At 40.3% G+C, this 20,980-nt stretch overlaps 1 protein-coding gene across 1 annotated transcript; it reads left to right on the top strand.

Moving 5' to 3' along the window:
- Positions 1 to 642: 642 nt before the first annotated feature.
- On the top strand, positions 643 to 20,980 carry PWP1 (PWP1 homolog, endonuclein; the record flags this gene model as incomplete). Its single annotated transcript, XM_080623375.1, has 15 exons — positions 643 to 708; positions 809 to 867; positions 5,569 to 5,723; positions 6,163 to 6,248; positions 8,499 to 8,595; positions 9,870 to 9,980; positions 10,621 to 10,751; positions 12,060 to 12,133; positions 14,359 to 14,455; positions 15,485 to 15,546; positions 17,423 to 17,534; positions 18,533 to 18,623; positions 19,475 to 19,596; positions 20,034 to 20,139; positions 20,880 to 20,980. 15 exons carry the CDS (start codon positions 643 to 645, stop codon positions 20,978 to 20,980), a joined length of 1,470 nt encoding a protein of 489 aa, XP_080479501.1.

Genomic DNA, 20,980 nt, shown 5'->3' with positions numbered 1-20,980 from the left:
TCAGCTGCACAAGGGCCTATTGCATGGAAAAGCATTAATTTCTGTTACTAAGAGCATCTTGGAGCTCCAGCTGGGCCCAGCCCCAGCTAAAGACAGCAGGAGTCACCATGTGTGACAGCCTGGGCATGAATCATAGACTCAGAATCAAGCAGGTTGGAAGAGACCTTTAAGATCATCAAGCCCAACCATCACCCCAGGACTGCCAAGACCACGACTAAACCACGTCACTGAGGGCCTCATCTACACGGTTTTTGAACACTTCCAGGGATGGTGATTCCACCACTGCCCTGGTTCCAATACCTGATCACCCCTTCGGAAGAAACGCTCCCTAATACCCAATGTAAACGAGATCGCCTCACGGATGCGAACAGCCCGGCGGCGCTGTGAGGAGCCAACGACCGCCCACCTTCCCTCAACGGCCGCGCAGGCACCGCCCCGCCGCCCTTCCCGCTGAGGCCGCGCCCCTCCCCTCCTTCCAGGCTCCCCGGCGCTGGGTGATGACCTCACGCGGCTCTATCTCCGCCTGTTCCGTTCTCCTCCGCCGTTGTAGGCGGGGTCTCCTATGGGACACGTCACTCGTAGCGCGCCGGAGCCGCACGCACGTGTCGCACCGCACCTCACCGCACCGTGCCCCTCACCGCCATGAGCTGCCCGGTGACGTGCGCCGCCTGGGTGCGCTGCGGCGTTGCCAAGGAGACGCCGGAAAAGGTGAGGCCGGGGCTAGGCTGGGGGACCCCCGCCGCCCGCTGTCGCCCCCCGCCATTGCCCTCCGCCATTGCCCTCACGCCCCTGTGTGTCTGCCCCGCAGGTGCAGCTCAGCCAGGAGGAGCTGAACGACCTCATCGAGGTGGCCCAGGACAGGCTGAGGTGAGTCGGGGCAGCGGGCGCGGCCGTCTACCGGGACCTGTTGGAGGTCGCCGGGTCTCGTCGCCGCTGACAGAGCAGGGAAGGGAAAGGGAGAACAGGGGACTGCACAGAGCTGTCACACCTTAGGTTTTTGTACATAATAGAACGGTTTGGGTTGGAAAGGACTTTCAGATCATCTGGTTCCAATTCCTCTGTCATGGGCAGGGACACCTCACATTAGACCGTCTCGCTCAGGTCTCTGCCAGCCCGGCCTTGAACACTGCCAAGGATGGAGCATTCCTTGGGCAACCCATTCCAGTGCCTCACCACCCTTACAGTAAAGAACTTCTTCGTCATATCTGACCTGAACTTCCCCTGTTTAAGTTTGAATCCATTAGCCCTTATCCTGTCACTACAGTTCCTAATGAAGAGTCCCTTTCTAGCATCCTTGTGAGTACAAAGAAATTACTTTCATTGGTCAAAAGTTAATGAATATATGACCAATTAGTGCTCTATCTTCTGTTGAGTAAATTGTCCTCATTTGCCATGTAAATCAGTAGACATGCTCCATGATAGTGGGGGAGGAGAGGCAAGCTTTTCTGGTCCTGAATGGAGTCAGTGGTCACAATCTCCCCCTGCCACCTTCACCTTTCACCCAGTTACTGCCATTTCATGTTGACTGTTTGGTTTTCTAGTACTTATTTTGTCTTTGGCACCTTCTGGTGCATATATTCTTTTATCAGTCGTCTGGCTCTCCTTTCAAGGTTAAGGTAGTATGAAAAGACTTGCTTATGCAAAGTCTTTTTTTTCTAAGTGATGTAAATCAAGCTGGACACTGTTACCTCCATGGCAATTCCATTTTCTCTGTGCATCACTGGGAGAGTCATTTGTCCAGAAAGAAGAAAGATCAGATGGAATATATCCTGCCTTCGCTATGGGTACAGCAACACAGATTTTGTTCCCATGGGGTTCTTCAGTTGTCAAACCATGCACTGTCAGACTAGCAGAGCATTTCAGGTGGAATCTGTATGGGCCTGGTCCTCGCTAGAGTTGCCATTCCTGCCTAGAGTGAGGAAATAAGAAGTTTGGTTTGTGTTGTGGTTTAATCCCAGCTGGCAACTAAGTACCATGCAGCTGGTTGCTCGCTCCCCAGTCCTTGCAGTGGGATGGGGAGGAGAATTGGAAAACAAAAGTAAAACCTGTGGGTTGTGATAAGAACAGTTTAATAATTAAAGTACAATATAATATTAATAATAATGATAAGGAAAATAAGAAGAAAGAGATAAAAAACGAACAACACACAACAGTAATGCACAACACAATTGCTCTCCACCTGCTGACCAATGCCCAGCCAGTCCCTGGGCAGTGATTGGCCTCTGTTGGCCAACTCCCTTCAGTTTCTGTACTGAGCATGATGTTTTATGGTATGGAATATCCCTTTAGCTATTTCGAGTCGGCTGCGCTCCCTCCCAGCTTCTTGTGCACCTACTCACTGGCAGACCACAGGGAACTGAAAAGCCTGTGATTTAGGGTAAGCACTAAACTTAGCAACAACTAAAACATTAGTGTGCTGTCAACATTATTATCAGACTAAATCCGAGACACAGCACTGTACTACCTACTAGGAAGAAAATTAACCTTCTCCCACCCAAAACCAGGATAATTTATAACCATTGGTGCTTTGGAAATGTGGTAAACCAAGATGTAAGTCCCAAACTGACTCTGAAAAAGTCTACGCTGAGGGCAAGACATTACAGTCTTAAGTGAGTCTGGAGGCCACAGTGGAGGACAGAGTGACTTGGTATTTATGCTTTGGCAAAAAAGGCAAAACATCACTTGGGTGTGTTTATGGTTCACGTATTGAACTGGAGACATGGCAACTCTGCTCAGTGCTGGAAGTCCTTAGTTGCATAATTGTGTTAAGTTTTGTCACTCTGTTTTTAAGAAAAAGGTAAATAAGCTTATGAAAAAAATAACAGATGTAATGGATTTAGGAAACATAATCTGGAAGACAATAAAGAAATTGTTCTATTTGTATCTAGAAAAAAATGTTAGGGTGGTGAGGCACTGGAATGGGTTGCCCAGGGAAGTCGTGAATGCTCCATCCCTGGCAGTGTTCAAGGCCAGGTTGGACAGAGCCTTGAGTGACCTGGTTTAGTGGGAGGTGTCTCTGCCCATGTCAGGGGAACTAGATGATCTTAAGGTCCTTCCCAACCCTTAACTATTCTATGATTCTATGATGGATTCAGGTTTTATTCGATTTTCTGGCTTTTTGTTTCAGTTAGGTCTGTTCACAGACTCTGATTCTGTTTCAGCTCTGTAGGATGTGTTGTTATACCACACTGTACAATTGAACAGATGCAATAGGTGGAGTAAAAGCTTTTATGGTTGGGTGAATATTATCCACTTGATTCCTTTTAAGTGGATACGTGACTCTGTTGCTGAACAGAGTCTTTTTGTCCTAGAATATGTTTTGTTCTGGTTTTGTTTTTTGATGGTTCCAAAATCATAAATGTTTGGAAGATTCTAACTGTATGTTAATTTCTTAACCAATTATGTTTAATGTTTCTGTTATCTGTGGTGTTATTTGTTTCTCTTTGATGCGTGTGAACCTTTGGGGTTTTTAAGTGTATTTCTTTCTCTTGCAATTTCAGAAACATGGAAAGATTTGAGGTGCTGTTATGCATTCTGTTAAACGAAAGGATGGAAATTTAAAGACCATCTGTTACAACCAAAGGTGTTATGATCTCGTTATAACAGCTGGTACTTTGTAGGATTTGTTACAACATCAGTAACTTTTTTTTTCCCCTGTGCAAAGATCACAAATCAGACTCAGATTTAGGTTCTCTAATTATCTTGTTACTAGTTTTTACACAATGAAAACTACTAATGTGAAGGACTGATTTTACTGAACAAATTATAAAAATAGCTTTCTGATATTTAATTTAGAAATCGTACCTATAGAATCATAGAATAGTTAGGGTTGGAAAAAACCTTAAGATCATCTAGGTCCAACCCCCCTGCCATGGGCAGGGACACTTCGCACTAAACCTGGCCTTGAGCACTGCCAGGGGTGGAGTATTCACAACTTCCTTGGGTAACCCATTCCAGTGCCTCACCACCCTCTCAGTAAAAAGCTTCTTCTTTTTCTCCAATCCAAACTTCCCCTGTTTAAGTTTGAACCCGTTACCCCTTGTCCTGTCACTACAGTTCCTGATGAATAGTCCCTCCCCAGCATCCTTGTAGGCCCCCTTCAGATACTGGAAGGCTGCTATGAGGTCTCCACGCAGCCTTCTCTTCTCCAAGCTGAACAGCCCCAACTTTCTCAGCCTATCTCCATACGGGAGGTGCTCCAGTCCCCTGATCATCCTCGTGGCGCTCCTGTGGACTTGTTCCAACAGTTCCATGTCCTTTTTATGTTGAGGACACCAGAACTGCACGCAATACTCCAAGTGAGGTCTCACGAGAGCAGAGTAGAGGGGCAGGATCACCTCCCTCGAAGCTCACGCTCCTCTTGATGCAGCCCAGGATGCAGTTGGCTTTCTGGGCTGTGAGCGCACACTGAAGCTGGCTCATGTTCATTTTCTCATCAACCAACACCCCCAAGTCCTTCTCTGCAGGGCTGCTCTGAATCTCTTCTCCGCCCAACCTGTAGCTGTGCCTGGGATTGCTCCGACCCAGGTGTAGGACCTTGCACTTGGCATGGTTAAACTTCATAAGGTTGGCATCAGTCCACCTCACAAGTGTGTCAAGGTCCCTCTGGATGGCATCCCTTCCCTCCGCCATATCAACCGAACCACACAGCTTGGTGTCATCGGCAAACTTGCTGAGGGCGCACTCAATCCCACTGTCCATGTCACCGACAAAGATGTTGAACAAGACCAGTTCCAACACCGATCCCTGAGTGACACCACTCGTTACCGGTCTCTAGCTGGACATTGAGCCATTGACCACAACTCTTTGCATGTGGCAAATGAGAACTGTCTTGGCTCATTGTTGCCTGGGAACCGTGAGGGCAGAAGGATGGAAATACTGTGTATTCAGCAGGGATGAGTTCCTCTGGATCACATTCCATTGAGATATCTCAGATGCCTGTTAGGCCCTCAACTAATCTTTAATGCACACTTCCTTCTGCTGAATTCCTTGTGTGTGGAATTGTTCCACCTAAGTACCAAGTTTTTCAGATGTTGCATAGTTTACCCATAAGAAATAATCCACAATATGTCCCTACCTAATGAATTTTATGTTGTTTTTTCTTCTAAAGTAAGTATGGGAAGTATGAGTAAGTAAGGTCTTGAAAATCTTGAAGAAGTGCAAGAGTTGTCACACTTGACAGGGCCTGTGAGTATGGGAGAAAAAAAGGAAGGAAGGAATTGGACACGTACAAATGCATACGAGTGAGGTTGAGAGCATTGTATGCATAAAAAATTAAAAAGGTAAGAGAAAGGGATTTAGACACACAGTTTATCTCTGATAACCAAAATGTCTGGCAGTTTGTCATGAAAACTTTCAAGGAAAGCTTTCTTTGGAAGCCTGAGAATAATGGTGCCATTTATTTTGGGAAAAGATAGGAAAGGAGCGGATGGATTTCCAAATTAATGGCATAAAGGCTGGAGCAGCCAGGATTGGGTGCTGAAATCTTGTAAGCAGTCCCCTAAGCAGTTACCTGGAAGCATTCTAAATGTCTGCCTTAGTTTCTCAGGGATGTGTATCTTTAAACAGGGATGCTGCTGATGGTAGTGATGAAGACCAGATGGCATCTGGTGTGAATGTAGATGTTCCTGGCAGAGCTGAGTCTTCTCATGAAAATGAAGACCCACCTGATGATGAACTAGATGAATATGATTTGGAAAACTATGATAAAGAGGAATGCACAGGTAACAAAAATGTTAACGTCAGATACACAATATAAGTGAAGAGCCTTTTTTTGTTTTTGTTGTAATTAAGACATTAGTATCCTAAAACTACACAGGTCTATGTTTCAAATGCTGAAAATCCAGATTTTTAGTAACCTGTTTGTCCTGGTTTCAGAAATCGTTTAGTGAGTGAAGCCCTTCAGTGTTCCCCTCTCTGATGCTTGAACCGAGAGCATGTTGGAAAGATTAATGCTCCCCCTGCTGTAGTGCTGGAGCAGAGCAGCAGAAGTCCCCAAAAGCACTAAGCAATTTAGCTTACTGAGGTTCTTACGTTTGGAACTTGGAAGTTAATTAAGCCCACTCCTTTTTCACAATATAGGTAATCCAGGTATTGGTACAGGAGTTTCTAACTTCACCTGTCATTGACATGTATTAAAGATGTTCTAAAATTCCCACCTAGGTGATCTAAAACTTGGAGACTCCTTGGCTACCCTGGCAGTGTATGGGAGTAATGATAATGATCCTTACATCACTCTAAAAACCACTGTAAGTATTATAAAAATGTTAAACATCTTAAACAGCATAAACTTAAAAATAAATTAATTTTTCCATGCTGCCTCGGGGTCTATAAGTGCTTGCAGCCCTTTTCCAAAGGCGTGCCAGATTTTTGATCAGATGGAACTCCTCTTCTTTTAAAGTTGCTTTGTGCAGGCCCCTCTACACGTGCTTTTTATGTTTGAGTCAGCTGTTATGTGAAACTTGCTCATTATTTAACCACACAGTTCTGTGTGTGGTGTGGTTTGTCACCTGTCTAGTAGGACACAGAAAATGCTTGAAGAAGTAACAAATCTCAGGCCACTAATGACCCAAATACTAAAACTTCCCAGACTGCAAGACTTCTACACCTTCCACCAGTTTGTAGAAGAAACCAAACTAAGGTAGACTCGTATGGCATGAAGAAATATGTCCCTGTTAAGCGCATATGCTCAGCATATTGCTTCTGCCTGTGTTAGTTTCCATCAAGTATCAGATGGGGAACATCTTTGCAGGAGCTAACTTTGTAAGAGCTCCTGCAGGGAGTGAAGAAGTCTCTGGCTGTAGTCTAACAAGCTAACTGTGTCAGCAGTGCTGTCCTGTTATGCAGCCTGTTTGTCTTTCTCTAGTGAACATTGGTACTGGCATGGCTAGGATATTTGGTCCTCAGAAAAGACAGGGAGCAATTCCAGAGACTATCCCACATTTTAGTTCAGAAGGATAGCTTGCAACTTGCGATTGACTTAATTTACACAGAGAAATCACATAAATTAGTTGCAAGATGAGGCTGCATGAGAACAGTCAATGTAACATAAAGGAATCAGGAGAGACTATGGTCATCTGGATGAGGGTGAAGGTATAGGTGAATTTTTGGGACCTCTTGTAAGCGTAAAGATTTTTCTGGGTGCTGTCCTTTTTATACTATTTTGGATTCTTTACAAAGCTAGTAAGATCGAAAGAAAAGAGGAGCTGTAGGTTTCTACCACAACATCTAGTTTGTGTGTCAGGGGGGACTATCAAATGTGTGGTCTTGGACAAGGAGTTGTTATGGTGACTTCATATACTTTAACAAAGCTCAAGGAGGAAGGCATACGTCTTACCTTTAAAATGAGGTCACTTTCTGTGTGCATTTTGAGGCACTGTATGTTTTCTCTGTGTTCCACTGACTGTTGATGATTTTTCTTGTTCCTGTGTAGCAGTAGAGGAGAGAAATGCCTTAAAAGTGATTTTTATAGTCAAAGAGGTGTTTGTGCAGGGCTTCAGAGAGAATATGAGCTGCATATGTTCTGTGTCAGAAAAGCTAACTTTCTTCCAGACGGAAAGAGTGAACATCTTTTTCTTGCACCTTTCTTGCTACACTTAAGACCATTCCTCAAATTCTGAAAGAGAGTACTTTTCAGTCTTTAACATGCATTTTGTATTGTCTTTTGGTATTTACTGCTAGTACTGTTGAAGGCTAAGTATTGTGTAACATTAAGTTGATTAATTCAGAGAAGTGCAGGACTTGATAGAATTCAAATATTGAAAAGATGCTTGCAGCGAATAAAAAAGAAATTAAAAAGCTTGCAACAAGTCCAAAAAGTCTTGTATGTGTTGTATATTTGAAGGCTGTTACTCTGTGTGAGACTATTGACGTTTATGTACAGTTCTTAGTTTTCCACTAACAAAAATTCCCTGAATGCCTTCCATTCCTCAGTAACAATGAAAATTAGATGAGATGTTACATCTGTTCTGGTACAGCCGAATGCCCAGTATAGCTGTAGGCAGCACTTTTTTTGAAATATTTTCCATAAAGTAGACAATGCTTCAGTGCTCTTGGAATTGCCTCCTGGATGTGAGGGGCAGTTACAGTATGCTTATTGTGTAAAATGATGTTACACTATATAAATGCTCAAGGCATGAGAGCACAAGGGAAATAAGCTGCATGTGTGGGCTCCTGACGGTGATTTTCTTTTCAGCAATGGGCTGCATCATGGTAGCCTCAAAATACGGTTTCATATTTGATAATTAAACATCTCTCTAAATCCACCTAGGTCCACATAAGCAGTCCTTCATTCTGTAAGTATCCAATTCCCCATGATTGAGTCTGGTTCCTGCCTTTCTTTGTTTACCACTGTAGGATGGCTTTAGGTGGGTGGGCAGCAGGGTGTTGGGCTTTTGAGTGTATTCAGTTATAGTTAAAAATTATTACTGATTCATGTGTAGTTTCGTGCATTTATGTGCTCTGTTTCATATCCACTGATCTCTTTTTTTGCTGTTCAGGATCAGTATGAAGAAGAAGACTTCTTGATTAAGCCCACTGACAATCTTGTCCTTTGTGGCAGAGTTGATAAAGACTACTGTAGTTTGGAGGTCCATGGTAAGTAACATAGGAATTGTTCTTTACAGTGAACTTGGGAAGTATGTCTTGCCTAGCCTGTGCCATATGGCTCTGTAGAAGGGGAAGAGGGTTGGTTGTTGGAATATTCTTTCTCTCCTCATCTGCCCTGTGTGTTTTGTCATCTTTCCTGTGTCGTGGTGCTTTAGCCACTTTCCAGGACTTGAGTATTTCATGTGGTGGTATTTAAAGGATAGTGTCTTTTTTCAGCTATATAGCATTTTGTTATTTCATTTCTAATGACACTTAAAAAATACTATGGCATTGTTATTCTCTGAACGTATGATCTTTCTTCCAACTCGTGTGAGCTTCCTCTACTGGCTTGGTGCTAGGAGTAGAAGAATCAACACCTTTATCATCATAGTTTTAGAAGAGATGATCCTTAATGAGGTCTGAATACCACTTGTTCTAGGGATGGTGTTTGCAAATTTTATTAACTGTGTAATTTTCCCAATATACACTTATAAAACAATAGCACAGGCTTCTGCTGTTTATAACATAGGGCGACCCTGTCTTAGTTAACTACTAAGAGTGCTTAGTTAACTGAAGACTTAAGTTAGTATCTGAACATCTGTCACATGCACTTGAAAATGGCACAGTGATTTTGTTTGTGATGATATCATGTCATTAAAATAATTAATGGATTTCACTGCTATCCAGTTAGTAAATTCTTTTATTATAGGGAAAAAAAATAGCTGGCTAAAGGGAATGCTGTATTTAGTATATGGTTGCTTTAGCAAGTCTTCCTGCAGCTCAGTCAAAACCTGCTAAAGGTGACTTCTTCAGCTTTCTGTAATTTGCAAACTGTTTGTCTTTTACCTTCATTTCCCCTTTGATTTCCTCTCAAATTGTTTCTGATTGTATCCTGATGTAAAGAGTGTTGGATATGGAGCATCAATTTTGAAGTAGTCGTAGAAACATCGTAGTGTAGTATGCTAGGAGTCAAGTGTATAAGCTTTGCTGAACTTGTCACTTCTTTGTGTAAAGTACTCATGATAATGTTTGTTTGGTTTGCATAATTCACAGGCCATAACATTAAGTAGGCATAGTATTAGTAGTTGGAGGCACTGGCCTCTGCGCTAAAACTCTGAACATACTGAGTTCATACTAGAGTTCATACTAGAATGTAAATTTACATTCTAGATCTCCTTGACAATTTAGCATTTGCTACGTCTGCCTTTTGCTGAAGTGAACTGTTCATAGTTGCTCAGTTTTCTTCTTCATCGATGTCTTGTATGTCTTTAATTCTTTTTCAGTTTATAATCATGAAGAAAACTCATTTTATGTACATCATGATATTATCTTGCCTGCTTACCCTCTAAGTCTGGAGTGGCTGAATTTTGATCCTAATCCTGATGAATCAGTAGGTAAATTACAAAGGATACTGTAAATGTCCATTTTTTTTTTTGTTTGTTTTGGTGATACAACCATCTTAGTGATGCTGCCGTAAGAAGTGATTTTACTAAAACACTGGCCTTCTTACAAATAATAAAGTTATTGCCAGTTAGACCAAAGCAAGCTCTTCTCTAATTTGCTTTATTTTCCATTTGCAAATGAAAAGTTGCTTTCGTTCAAACTCATTATGGCCAATCCAGTTGATTAACTGTAAAACACAGCAAAATTTTTATACATTTATGTATCCAGTAACTTTTTTTCCTGTGTTTTACAGAATTTTTTTTCCAATAGTACAGGGAATGTGGGATTTTGTTGTTTGTTTTTTCATAAAAATATAAACCAAAACATGTGGAACTTTATACAGCTGCTTTGGGCAGTTACTTGTACTGAAGGAGGAGAGCAAGTAATCTTTTTTTCTGGCAACATCTGCTGTCAGTTGATATTTTAAAATTGCTCCTAGTCAGTTACAAACATCAAATATGTTCAAATGGAAAATTCTGGCACATAAGTATAAGTTTTACTTAATCAAAGAAATAAGCAACAGCTGGATTGCCAAATACGCTGTTTCGTAATTCTAAATAAATGTGGTCGCATTTGGGTTTCTGCTTGTAGGAAATTATGTTGCAGTGGGTAACATGACCCCAGTTATTGACATTTGGGACCTTGATGTAGTAGAATCCTTAGAACCAGTCTTTTCTCTTGGAGACAAGAAAGAGAAAAAGAAGAAAAAGAAAGGGAAGAAAGTAAGTATTGCAAAATTGTTTATCTAATCATAGATAATTGGATTTAATTCAGTCTGTCATGTTGAAAGATGGTATTTAGGCAGGTTACAGAAGATAATGTCATGGTCATCTGCAGTAGGTTAAAATTGGTATTTTCCTGTGACTCAGATTTGAAAAGGTATTGAGGAATAAAGGGCAAGGTTTACACTAGTAAAATACATTTACTCAGGTTTCACCTTGTTGATCTGTCTAAAATTTAAGCATATTTCAATATAGTCATAGAAACTGAGGTAAAGGCATAGAGGCACAACCTGAGAATGGCTCAGTTTCTCTTAGTGGACTACAGAGAAAACCTTAACCACCAAAGAGGAAGAGTGCGGTTGAGACTGGATGCTAAGTTATGTGAGATGAATCTGATCCTTATTGTATACCAGAATGTGTTACGATTTATCCACATCCTTTGGTATGTGAAACAAGTCTGGAAGTTGACATCACTTAAATTAGCTAGATTTGGTGTGTAGTAGATGCTTCGAGAAGTGTTTAAAGACTCCCTAGAGTAAATAGGGAATGTGGATGCTAAATATATAGGTAATCTTGGTTTCCCAAACGAGGGAGCACTACAGTGTTAGTCAGATAAAGAACCTTTTCATTAAAGAACCTTACTGTCATTGTGTAGGGGTTGACTACTCCAGCTCTCAGACCTATCAGTTTTAAATATAATAGAGAAAATATCCTTGGAAGGGTAATTTGTTCTATGAAACTTGCTTCTGAAAATCGCTGAGTTATTAGAATTGCTGTTGAAGATATCATTCATAAATGTTACCTCAGTTTGAAATGCTAATCATTCTCTGTATGGATAATTAAAGCCTGGAATTGAGAGGAATGGGGTGAGTTATGGGTGGTTTCCAATTGCTGTCTTTGAAGCTTAACCATTTAAAGTTAGAAATTGTAGGAGCTGGCAGTTACAAGGACTTCAAACTCAGTTACTTTGAAGGAGTGAGAGGGAACTGCCAGGAGTGTTTAGGGAGAAGCTGAAGAAGCTGCACATTAGCTGGAGACAATGAAATTCTCATACTAGCCTGAAGGGAGTAACCAATTCTATAAACCCAGCAGCTCTGAACGGAGCAATCTGACATCTGGGACAGGAAGTAAGGTGCAGGTACTGAATAGACACTTCTATCAAAAACCTTGTTGCAGCAAGTGAGAGTAATATAAAATATGAAGTTGTTTGTGAAGGTATTAAGGAATTCATACTAATATGTAATAATGCTTGACTTCCATTGGAGCTGTAATTTTCAAAAGTCTTCTTTATTTTGTATCTACATGCAGAGTTTATCTTCAGAAGAGACAGTGAAAGGGCATACTGATGCTGTGCTTGATCTTTCATGGAATAAACAAAGCAGGTAAAAGAATACTTGAATAACAATGGATGGTTACAAATTTGTGTGTTTAATTTGGCATGCATTTTTCACAGAAATCCAAAATATTATGTCCTGTAACATTGAACTTGAAAGCAATGCTGAAATGAATCATTTCTCAAAACTACACCTCCCTGCCCCCTTTTTTTAACTAGAAGTTTTGATTATTTTTTTTATTATTATTATTTTTAACCTACATATTGCTGCAGATGACTGTGTGTTTGCAGGTTGTCCAGACGAGTGCAGGGCTAAGGTGGGTTTAAGCCATTTGTTGAATCAGCTCCCGTTTAGGTCAGATGCACAGACTAGAGAACCAGAGGGCTGCTGTCATCTGTGCTGATCTGCCAGTGACCTATAACACCGTTTCAGCAGATAGTAGTAGATTTATAAAGTCCTTGCTATTCTCTTGGGATTTTTTAACTCTGGCTTCTGCCCCTGAACTGTGAGCAGAAAAGATAGTGTAAAAGCCCTAATAGCAGTTACAAAAATGCCTCTGACCTTTGGGTTATCCTAGACAGAGACAATTCTTTGTTGCCTGAACAAACTAGCAATGAAGTGCTCCTATTGAAGCAACACAAAGCTGGCCCATCTTGGATGAGGGGTCAGGGGCAATGTGATGACTGAAGTAAAGATGCTGCTGTTTTTATCAATTAAGGTAGTTGTTAACAGTTCAGCTGTCAGAGGATACTCAGCGTGGGCCTTGAAACTTGAAAGAACTTCTTCCTTATATCTAACCTGAACTTCCCTCTTTCAGTTTGAACCCATTGCCCCTTGTCCTGTTGCTGCAGTCCCTGATGAAGAGTCCCTGTCTGGCATCCTTGTAGGCCCCCTTCAGATACTGGAAGGCTGCTATGAGGTCTCCACCAGCCTTCTCTTCTCCAGGCTGTAGTCAACTCTGTGTAGTCCTAATGAGCAGGTGTAAGCCTTCATTTGTAATGATTTTTATCTATATACTGAAGGAGGAAACATCCATATAGACAGGCAATAAATGTACATAGATTGCACTCTTCATTTACAGCGCTTTGCCTGTTGTTCTTAAATTATACACATGTGCACAGTGTGGCAGTGATCTTTCTGTCTGTCTTACAGAAGAGTAGTTTTCATGTACACAGAAATGATTGTCTGATGATAATATAGAGACAAGTCATAAAAATTAAAGCCACAATAATTAAGTATTTGGAATGCATAATTCTGCAATGGGCTGAGTTACAAACTCATTGATACTGGTAGATCTTTCAGGAAATTAAGCCAGCCTTGAAGTAGAAAGCTTATGGGCCAAACAAGAAACTCCTTGGAGCAGCTTAAATTTAAATGTTTTGTTTGTTTTTTAAGCAAGATATACTGTGACAGCTCTCTATAAATAACTTTCTGCCTGTATGTCATAATGGTGCTACTGTAAAATGTTCTCAGAGCCTTCACTATGCATTTTCTTAACTTTCCCTTATAACGTTGTTTGGAAGGACAGTGTTTCCAGGAGGATGTAAGCTCTTTCAGTCCATAACAGTTCCTTAATATACAAAGAATAAGGTGATGGGGGAGCAGTTTTGATCAGAAAAAACATATTGAGGTAATAAATCAGGTTCTAAGAGCAGTAGTAGTTGTACTGTGTATTTGACAGGCCTTTGGGAATGTTTTGAGGATTTTTTTTCCTGATTAAAACTCTAAACTGTGTTTTTATTTCTCTTAACATGGTCAAATTTAAGTTGAAATAGGGGGTCTGTAAACTAACTTGTATGTTAGTGGTTCCTTTTAGCATTCTCAGAAGGGTGTACAGTGTTAAGTCTTCAGCAGGTAGATAAATACTCATCCATTAGCAAAATATTTTAAAACCAGGTTTTTCTGGCACTTGACTGTATGTGTATATAAGCAGGGCTAAGTTGCTAAGGAAATGCTTAAAAGCCTTTCTCACTTCGTTTTGTTCAAGAAATCTTCCAATAAATGATATTTTAAGTGGTGTCAGGTGGGAAATACAAGCAAAACTGTCAATGTTGTTACTGTAAGTGCTAAATAATGTAATATAGTCTGTTTGTAGTCTTTACTTGTAACTTAGAATTACCTTCAGGGAATTATCCGTCAGGCTTGAGAAATACAGTCTGTAGTCCAGAGCATACTTGATCTCAGAATCGGGCTCTGTATGTATTTTGGACTTTTGACCATTTGTTTGTATCTGTATAAAGAGATTTAAAACTTGTTTCTTGATCTGTTATCAGGAATGTTTTAGCAAGTGCATCTGCTGACAATACTGTGATTTTGTGGGATATGTCTGTGGGTAAGCCAGCAGCCAGCCTGATGCTACACACAGACAAGGTAAGTAATAATTGCTGTGTTTCTTCCACTGTAAAATACAGAGAAAAAATAAATGCAGTTTTTCATTAGCTGTTTGGCGGTGAACACTTACAACAACAACTCTGTAGTTGTCTAAGAACTGTGCAGAATTCTTTAAAGTTCTGAATTAGTTGCCTTTGCAAACAACATTGTATTTGCCTTTAAAAATGCTGCTTAACTTGTCCTTTAGAAAGTTTGTGAAGATTTACAGTAGTTTTCTAAAATGCCTCTTTTGTGAAAGCCCTAATGGTTGGAATCTGATAGTGCTGCAATAAGCTCCGAAAAATAGGTCTCTCAGCATAGGTCAAGCTGTAATTCTCTCTGAGGAAACAGAGAGAGAGAGTCAGTTCTAGGTAAGAAAGGTTTAAAATAGATGATACTAAAATACCACAGTGGTGGGTACTTCAGAAATGAATTAATCTCATAGTAATTAAAATGTGGAAGTTAGTTATTAATAGCTGTAACCTTATTCTGCTGTTAACAAAGTCACTGCCCTTGGCAAACTTCTGATTTTCATTTTTGCTAACATCTGCATTTTTTCTGTAACTGGAAGCAGCTGTTTTTTATCTCCTGTGATTTTGGGGGGTTTTGTTTGGTTGGTTGGTTTTTATGGGGGGTTTTTTTTGATATCTAGGACAGAAAGGGGCCATGTGGTTCTGTTCAGTTCATTTTTATATATATTATATATATAAAAATATATGTAAATATAAAATATTTATATATAAAAATATATATAATATATATAAATAAAAATTATATATAAATATATATAAACCAAGGAAAATACCTTGTTTCCACTGGGTGGGGGTGTTTGAATAAAAATAATGTGCCTCTCTTGCACTGTTTCATGAAAAATCTGAGTATCAACAAGCTTAATAGGGTCAGTTTTGGAGGGGAATGTGCTGGCTTTGGGAAGGAGGGCTTGTGCTCTTGTTTGTTCAAAGAAAGATCATGTATGTGTGCATTATATCTCAGTGCTTATTTTTAAATATGAAATTTTCTGTTATCTAGGTCCAGACGTTACAGTTTCATCCATTTGAAACTCAGACCCTTATTTCTGGATCTTATGATAAGTATGTCAGGGTAATATTTTCAAATGTTACACGTAGGGAGGGTATTAGTATTAAATAAAGCCTGTTAAGTTGCCTCATGTTTTGTTTTTCATTTGCTTGTAAGTATGCCAAATTTAAATAATGCTATTTATTTTTTTCCAGCAAGGTAGCCAGGTTTGTATGTGGCCAAGATGTAGTTTTCCTTACCTCTTTCTCAGGACTAGCCAAATCCTTTAACCATCTGGACCAACATTTTCTGTGCCAGGTGTCTACGCCAAACTGAATTTATTTCTTAATTTGGCCTTATGGCATTTTCTGCATTGGGAACATGACACTGCTTATTCCTGTGAAAATCTGTGTAGGTTTTGCCAAGCTGTAGGACCAGGGTGGGTGCATGAGGGACTTTAAAATCCCAGTCTGCTCCCTACAGCCTCTTAATAGGCGTGTCACAGCCAAAGTTTAATGGGCTACCTCCGGTGACTGCAGGCTGGAGATGCTGTGAAATTGGTTGTGTCTGTACGCTTTGACTAGCGCTGTAACTGCCAGTAGCTTATAAGCCCTGCCAGCCCAAAAACTTCCCCTCTGTTCTCCCATCCCATCCATAGGGATAACTGTTTCATTTTGTTCTGTAACTGTGATTTTCTTATATTGATTTTTTTTATTCTTTTAAGACTTTGTCCTTGTGGTATTTATAGACTTGTCAATCTTTAGCCAGGCCTTTATATTCTCTAGCTTCTATTGTGCTCTTGCTCCGTCTGCTTAAGTGAAAGTAATGAAGAAAATCCTTTTATTGCTGTTAGGAGCTGCTCTGCCTGCTTTCCTCCCTCTTGACTTCCTTCAGAAGAAAGAAAAGAGTCCGAACCCTGAGGCCAGCTACTCAATGCTATTTTAGCTAGCCCTTCGATACCATGGACACCTATAAACCAGTTTACTGTCTATACACTGCCTTTGTGGATTTTTTTCTATGAAGCCTTGCAGAACCACAGGCTATTCAGTGAATATTGGCAGATGCCTTCATAACCTGAAAGTCAGACCATTAAAAATTGCATATGTGCTAAAATTGTTGTAAAATGCCAGGTAATAGAGATCTAGATCACATCTCTTTGGTTTTAATTATAGGATAGAGTAGAAGCTAGTTACACTGTGGATGCTGGTTGTGATGAGGTACTGCGAGAGTGACATCATCACACCTCTCTTGCATTCACACCCAGGAGATTTTTGGTTTGGGACACATTCTGCCACCACTGGTCTAAGCACATACCTGTAAAGAATCCCAGGGGACCCATTAACTCCCATCCACTGTTTCTCCTTTTTGAAGCAGCATTTCCCTAATCCCTTGTAAAGATTAATTTTGTATTTCTTAAAGCATATTTTAAAATGCTTGTTTATGTATATGTATTCCACAAATGTGGAAGGTGTCCTTGCCCATGGCAGGGGGGTTGGAACTAGATGAGCTTTAAGGTCCCTTCCAACCCAAACCGTTCTGTGATTGAATCCTGAAATGGATTTCCTAATTAGTGCAATATTTTTGAAAGTCATTACTTGACTTTACTGAAGTGTGTTCATAATTCAGTGATATATTTGCATAATTATGGTCTCCTGTGTGATAAGTATCTTACGCATTGAGTAAATTCAAGCTCTATTTGCTTAGTTTCAATAGAACAGCTGTTTGTAACCGAGATGAAACTTGAAGGCATATGGGAAAGTCTTGTGATTTATCTGAGAAATTTTCATCTATTGTTGAGTTGGAAGACTAAATAGTGAAGTTGTTTCCATTTTAACTTTTGAACTGTAGTTTATGTGGGCCTTCTATAAATGCCAGTGGTAAAACAAACTTCATAAAGTGTTCTACCCTGATTTTTCTTATTTATTTATTTCCTCTCCCTTTTTCCCATAGATCAGCTGTGCTGTATGACTGCAGAAACCCACAAGATAACCATCGCGTGTGGCGGTTTAGTGGTCAGGTTGAAAGAGTAACTTGGAATCATTTTTCACCTTGTAACTTCTTAGTGAGTACATGTTCTTCTATTCTCGGTCTGTAGACTGTTGCCATTTCATTTAGCCTGTATTTTTGTGTTCGTAATGTTTCCGAGTCATACAATGGAGGTGATGGAGTTGGACTGTTGTTGTTCCTTATTTTTAAGATGCAGTGTGTGTGAGGATGGTTTTGGGTAGTTTTTTCAACAAGTATATCAAGATCAGCTCTTCACCCGGTACCTTTATCATGGCAGTAGAAAAGCAATTGATGCTGATGCTTTTTGAGTCCAGAGGTGGCATCTTTGCCATGTTGTTATAGTGTTCAGTGGCTGAGATATATTTTCCTTTGCATAGTTGCTCTTGTGTTTCATGTAATGAGGCAATTGCAGCTGAGAAGTAGGTAGTTAGGACGAAGATCCTGAATATTAATTGTTTCAAATCAGCACTAGAGGGCATTGTCCACCCTGCTGGGATACCTTGGGTTTGTGAGGATTTTTATAATAAAAGTTTTAAACAGAATTTAAAAATAAATAATTTTTATTACCTCAGTGGCTGTCTGGTTCTCTGTTGCTTTATATATATAGCCAAAAAAAGCAGTTGCTCAGTTCTGTTGGGTTTGTGATACATATCTCTCAGCTTTGTGTATGGCTATTATGTACCCAGTGGGTAGCTCCAGAAGCTTTGAACTGTCAATTAGGAGACTAATGGCTCTGCATTTCATTGCCTACCATGACAGCCAAGTGTAGTAGTGTATCTATCTTCAAAATAACAATTTAAGAAATCTGTATATGATTAAAGCTTCCATGTAGGTCAGTGCAACATAATTTAGGTACATGGAACAGCTCAAGCACTAGCTGGATGGAGTCTGACTTTGGGGATGCAGATCTGTGTAGTATAACATGCCCTACCAAGAAGTGTAAGTCTGTCTCACATCACAGGGGTTTACTAGAGGGTGATGGGTATTACTTCGTAGGAGCTTTTTTCCAAATGAGTGACTATGGCTGTTTTCACAATCTTGTGTTTTCCTTAGGTGAGCACAGAGGATGGCTTTGTGTACTGTCTGGATGCTCGTTCTGATAAGCCACTGTTTACTCTGAAAGCTCACGATGAAGAGGTGTCAGGTAAACACTCTGTGTGTGTGTTGTATTTGTCCCCAGTGGCGAGGCACATCTGGAAGATGTCTTTAATGGCTATGACTGAGGTGGTAGCAGTTCCTTGCTTAACAAGTTAAAAGTTGTGCATACTCACTATGGGTAACTAGTGAGTGAAACAAATCTGCTGAGAAGCTGTTGTAAGCAAAATATTTTAACAAGAGTGAACTTTTCTCAGCGAATGTCATGAATAAACATGTCAAAGCAGATCTGTTCGCTTGGGACACATTCCCTGTGGTTTTGAGGGTGAGGAAGAGCAAAAGCTATGGAATCTGGTCCAGGATTACAAACTAAAATGTTTACCTCCTCTATCAGTAATTATTTTATACTGACATTCACTCTGGAGATGATTTAGGTATGGCACTTGGGAAGGTTTATACACTGCCTCCTTCAGACTACTTTAATTATTCGATTGGTGTAGGAGCCCCTAAGAAGCAACTTGAAACACCTGATTAGGTGTCTAAAATGAGATCTATAAATATGCCCCATTGTTTTGAATAGCAAAAGAGTCTTTGGCAAATGAATGAAGAAAACTACCTGGAGAAGCCAGATTATGTGAAGAAAGAAGCATAACAATAGTATCTTTGCACTGCTAGAGTTGTTGGAGAGGGAAGCAGAATAGGCTGGCATAGCATCAGTTTGTTGTCACTACGGGGAGCAGTGGCAGCATGAAACTTTTATCACTTTGCTCGTTTGTGCTGGAACAGTTTAGTGTGAGAAGAATATTGGATTTCTCATGTCTCTGCTTCAAAAAGGGTCCTCATCTCTGTGAAATAGTGATTACCTGGTGCTATCACACTACTGTATTCTTAATCTTCCAGGGCTACAGCTAAGCAGTCAGATCAAAGGATGCCTTGTAACATCATCTGCCGACAAACATGTGAAAATCTGGGATATCCTGGGAGAGAGACCAAGTTTAGTGCATTCCAGGGATATGAAAATGGTAGAGTAATATTAATTTTTTAATTCCAGGAAGGTTTATATGTCTGCTTATTCATTTTTGTCTATCTTGAATCATGTTTTACCTAACATACTATCTTCTAGGGGAAAAAAGTCACACCTGTGTATTCTGGGTAAATCACTGTCATTATAGTGCAGTATTCAATTCAACATCTAATTGGCAGACCTGAATACCAGATGCAACGTTCTGAGTAGAATTGTAAGTGCTCCGATGTGTAACTTCCAGGTTCAAGACAAAGATGTAATTCACTGTTTATAACTAGCAGCTTTTGACTTTAATTTTTTGTCTTTACAAAATCAGTTTCAGGAAACTTAGATTACATTTCTTAAAACTTGCTTGGGATTTTCAGGTGACAGATTCATTTTAGGATGGTGGTTTTCAAACAGTCTCCTCTTTTTTTTTCCCTCCCATCTTCCCAGGGTGTTCTCTTCTGCTCAGCTTGCTGCCCTGACCTCCCATTTGTTTTTGCCTTTGGAGGAGAGCGAGAAGGGCTGCGTGTTTGGGATATTAGCAAGATTTCTGCAGGTAACATTCTCATTTCTTTGGATCTTGCAATGCTCCACTTGCCCCTCAGGGTGTATTTGTATATTCAGTGATGTTTTGTGGCTCTGAGAGTAACTGTAGGTTAGTATGTTTAAATACCCCAAAGCTGCACGTGTGTTCACATTTTCAGCTTCAAAAAATGTGGGTTTTTTTCTAACTTGGAGACCTGCGTTTGCCACATGATTTTCTTGTAGTTGAAGTGTAATACCTGATTTCTTGTAATACCAGTGTTTTACTTTGTTCTTAATGTTCCTGGTGTAATCAAGTATCACATTCTCCAGTACTTGCAGGCATAAAAGCGAGGACTGGGTTTGATCGGTGGTGGTAGCTACATGTAACTAAACGGTGTGAATTTCTGGAGAAGGCTCTTAAGAGCTTGGTGGAAACCAGAGAGACTAAAACCAGAAATCAATTATTTAAACGTAATGTTTTGCACTACAAAACTCATCCATTTCGCAGTACTTAGGTGGAGGAATTATGCACAGGGAAACCTCTAGAGCTGCTTTGGAGGAGAAATAACAGGACTTGTAACTTAAGTCTCATATGTGGGAGATTGTTCTGATGCGTAAGCTTTATCTCCCTACACAGGGTAAGGGGAAAAGCTTTGCAACTGCACCAATTTAGGATTTCCATTCCATTCCATGATGCTGACCATGCTCCACCTGCTGTACTTCTCTTGCCTCTGGGAGAATAACATGTACCGATCCCCATCTGTTTTGCAGTGAATGAAGTTTTTGGAAATAGAGAGAGACTTGTTCTGGTAAATGCTGACTCTGTTGCCAGCAGTAGCAGCAACAATTTGGAGATGGCAATGGAATCGTGA

Source organism: Psittacula echo (assembly GCF_963264785.1).
Source record: "Psittacula echo genome assembly, chromosome: 1".
In the NCBI taxonomy this organism is placed as follows: domain Eukaryota; kingdom Metazoa; phylum Chordata; class Aves; order Psittaciformes; family Psittacidae; genus Psittacula; species Psittacula echo.
This window is presented reverse-complemented; position numbering and strand designations above follow the sequence as displayed.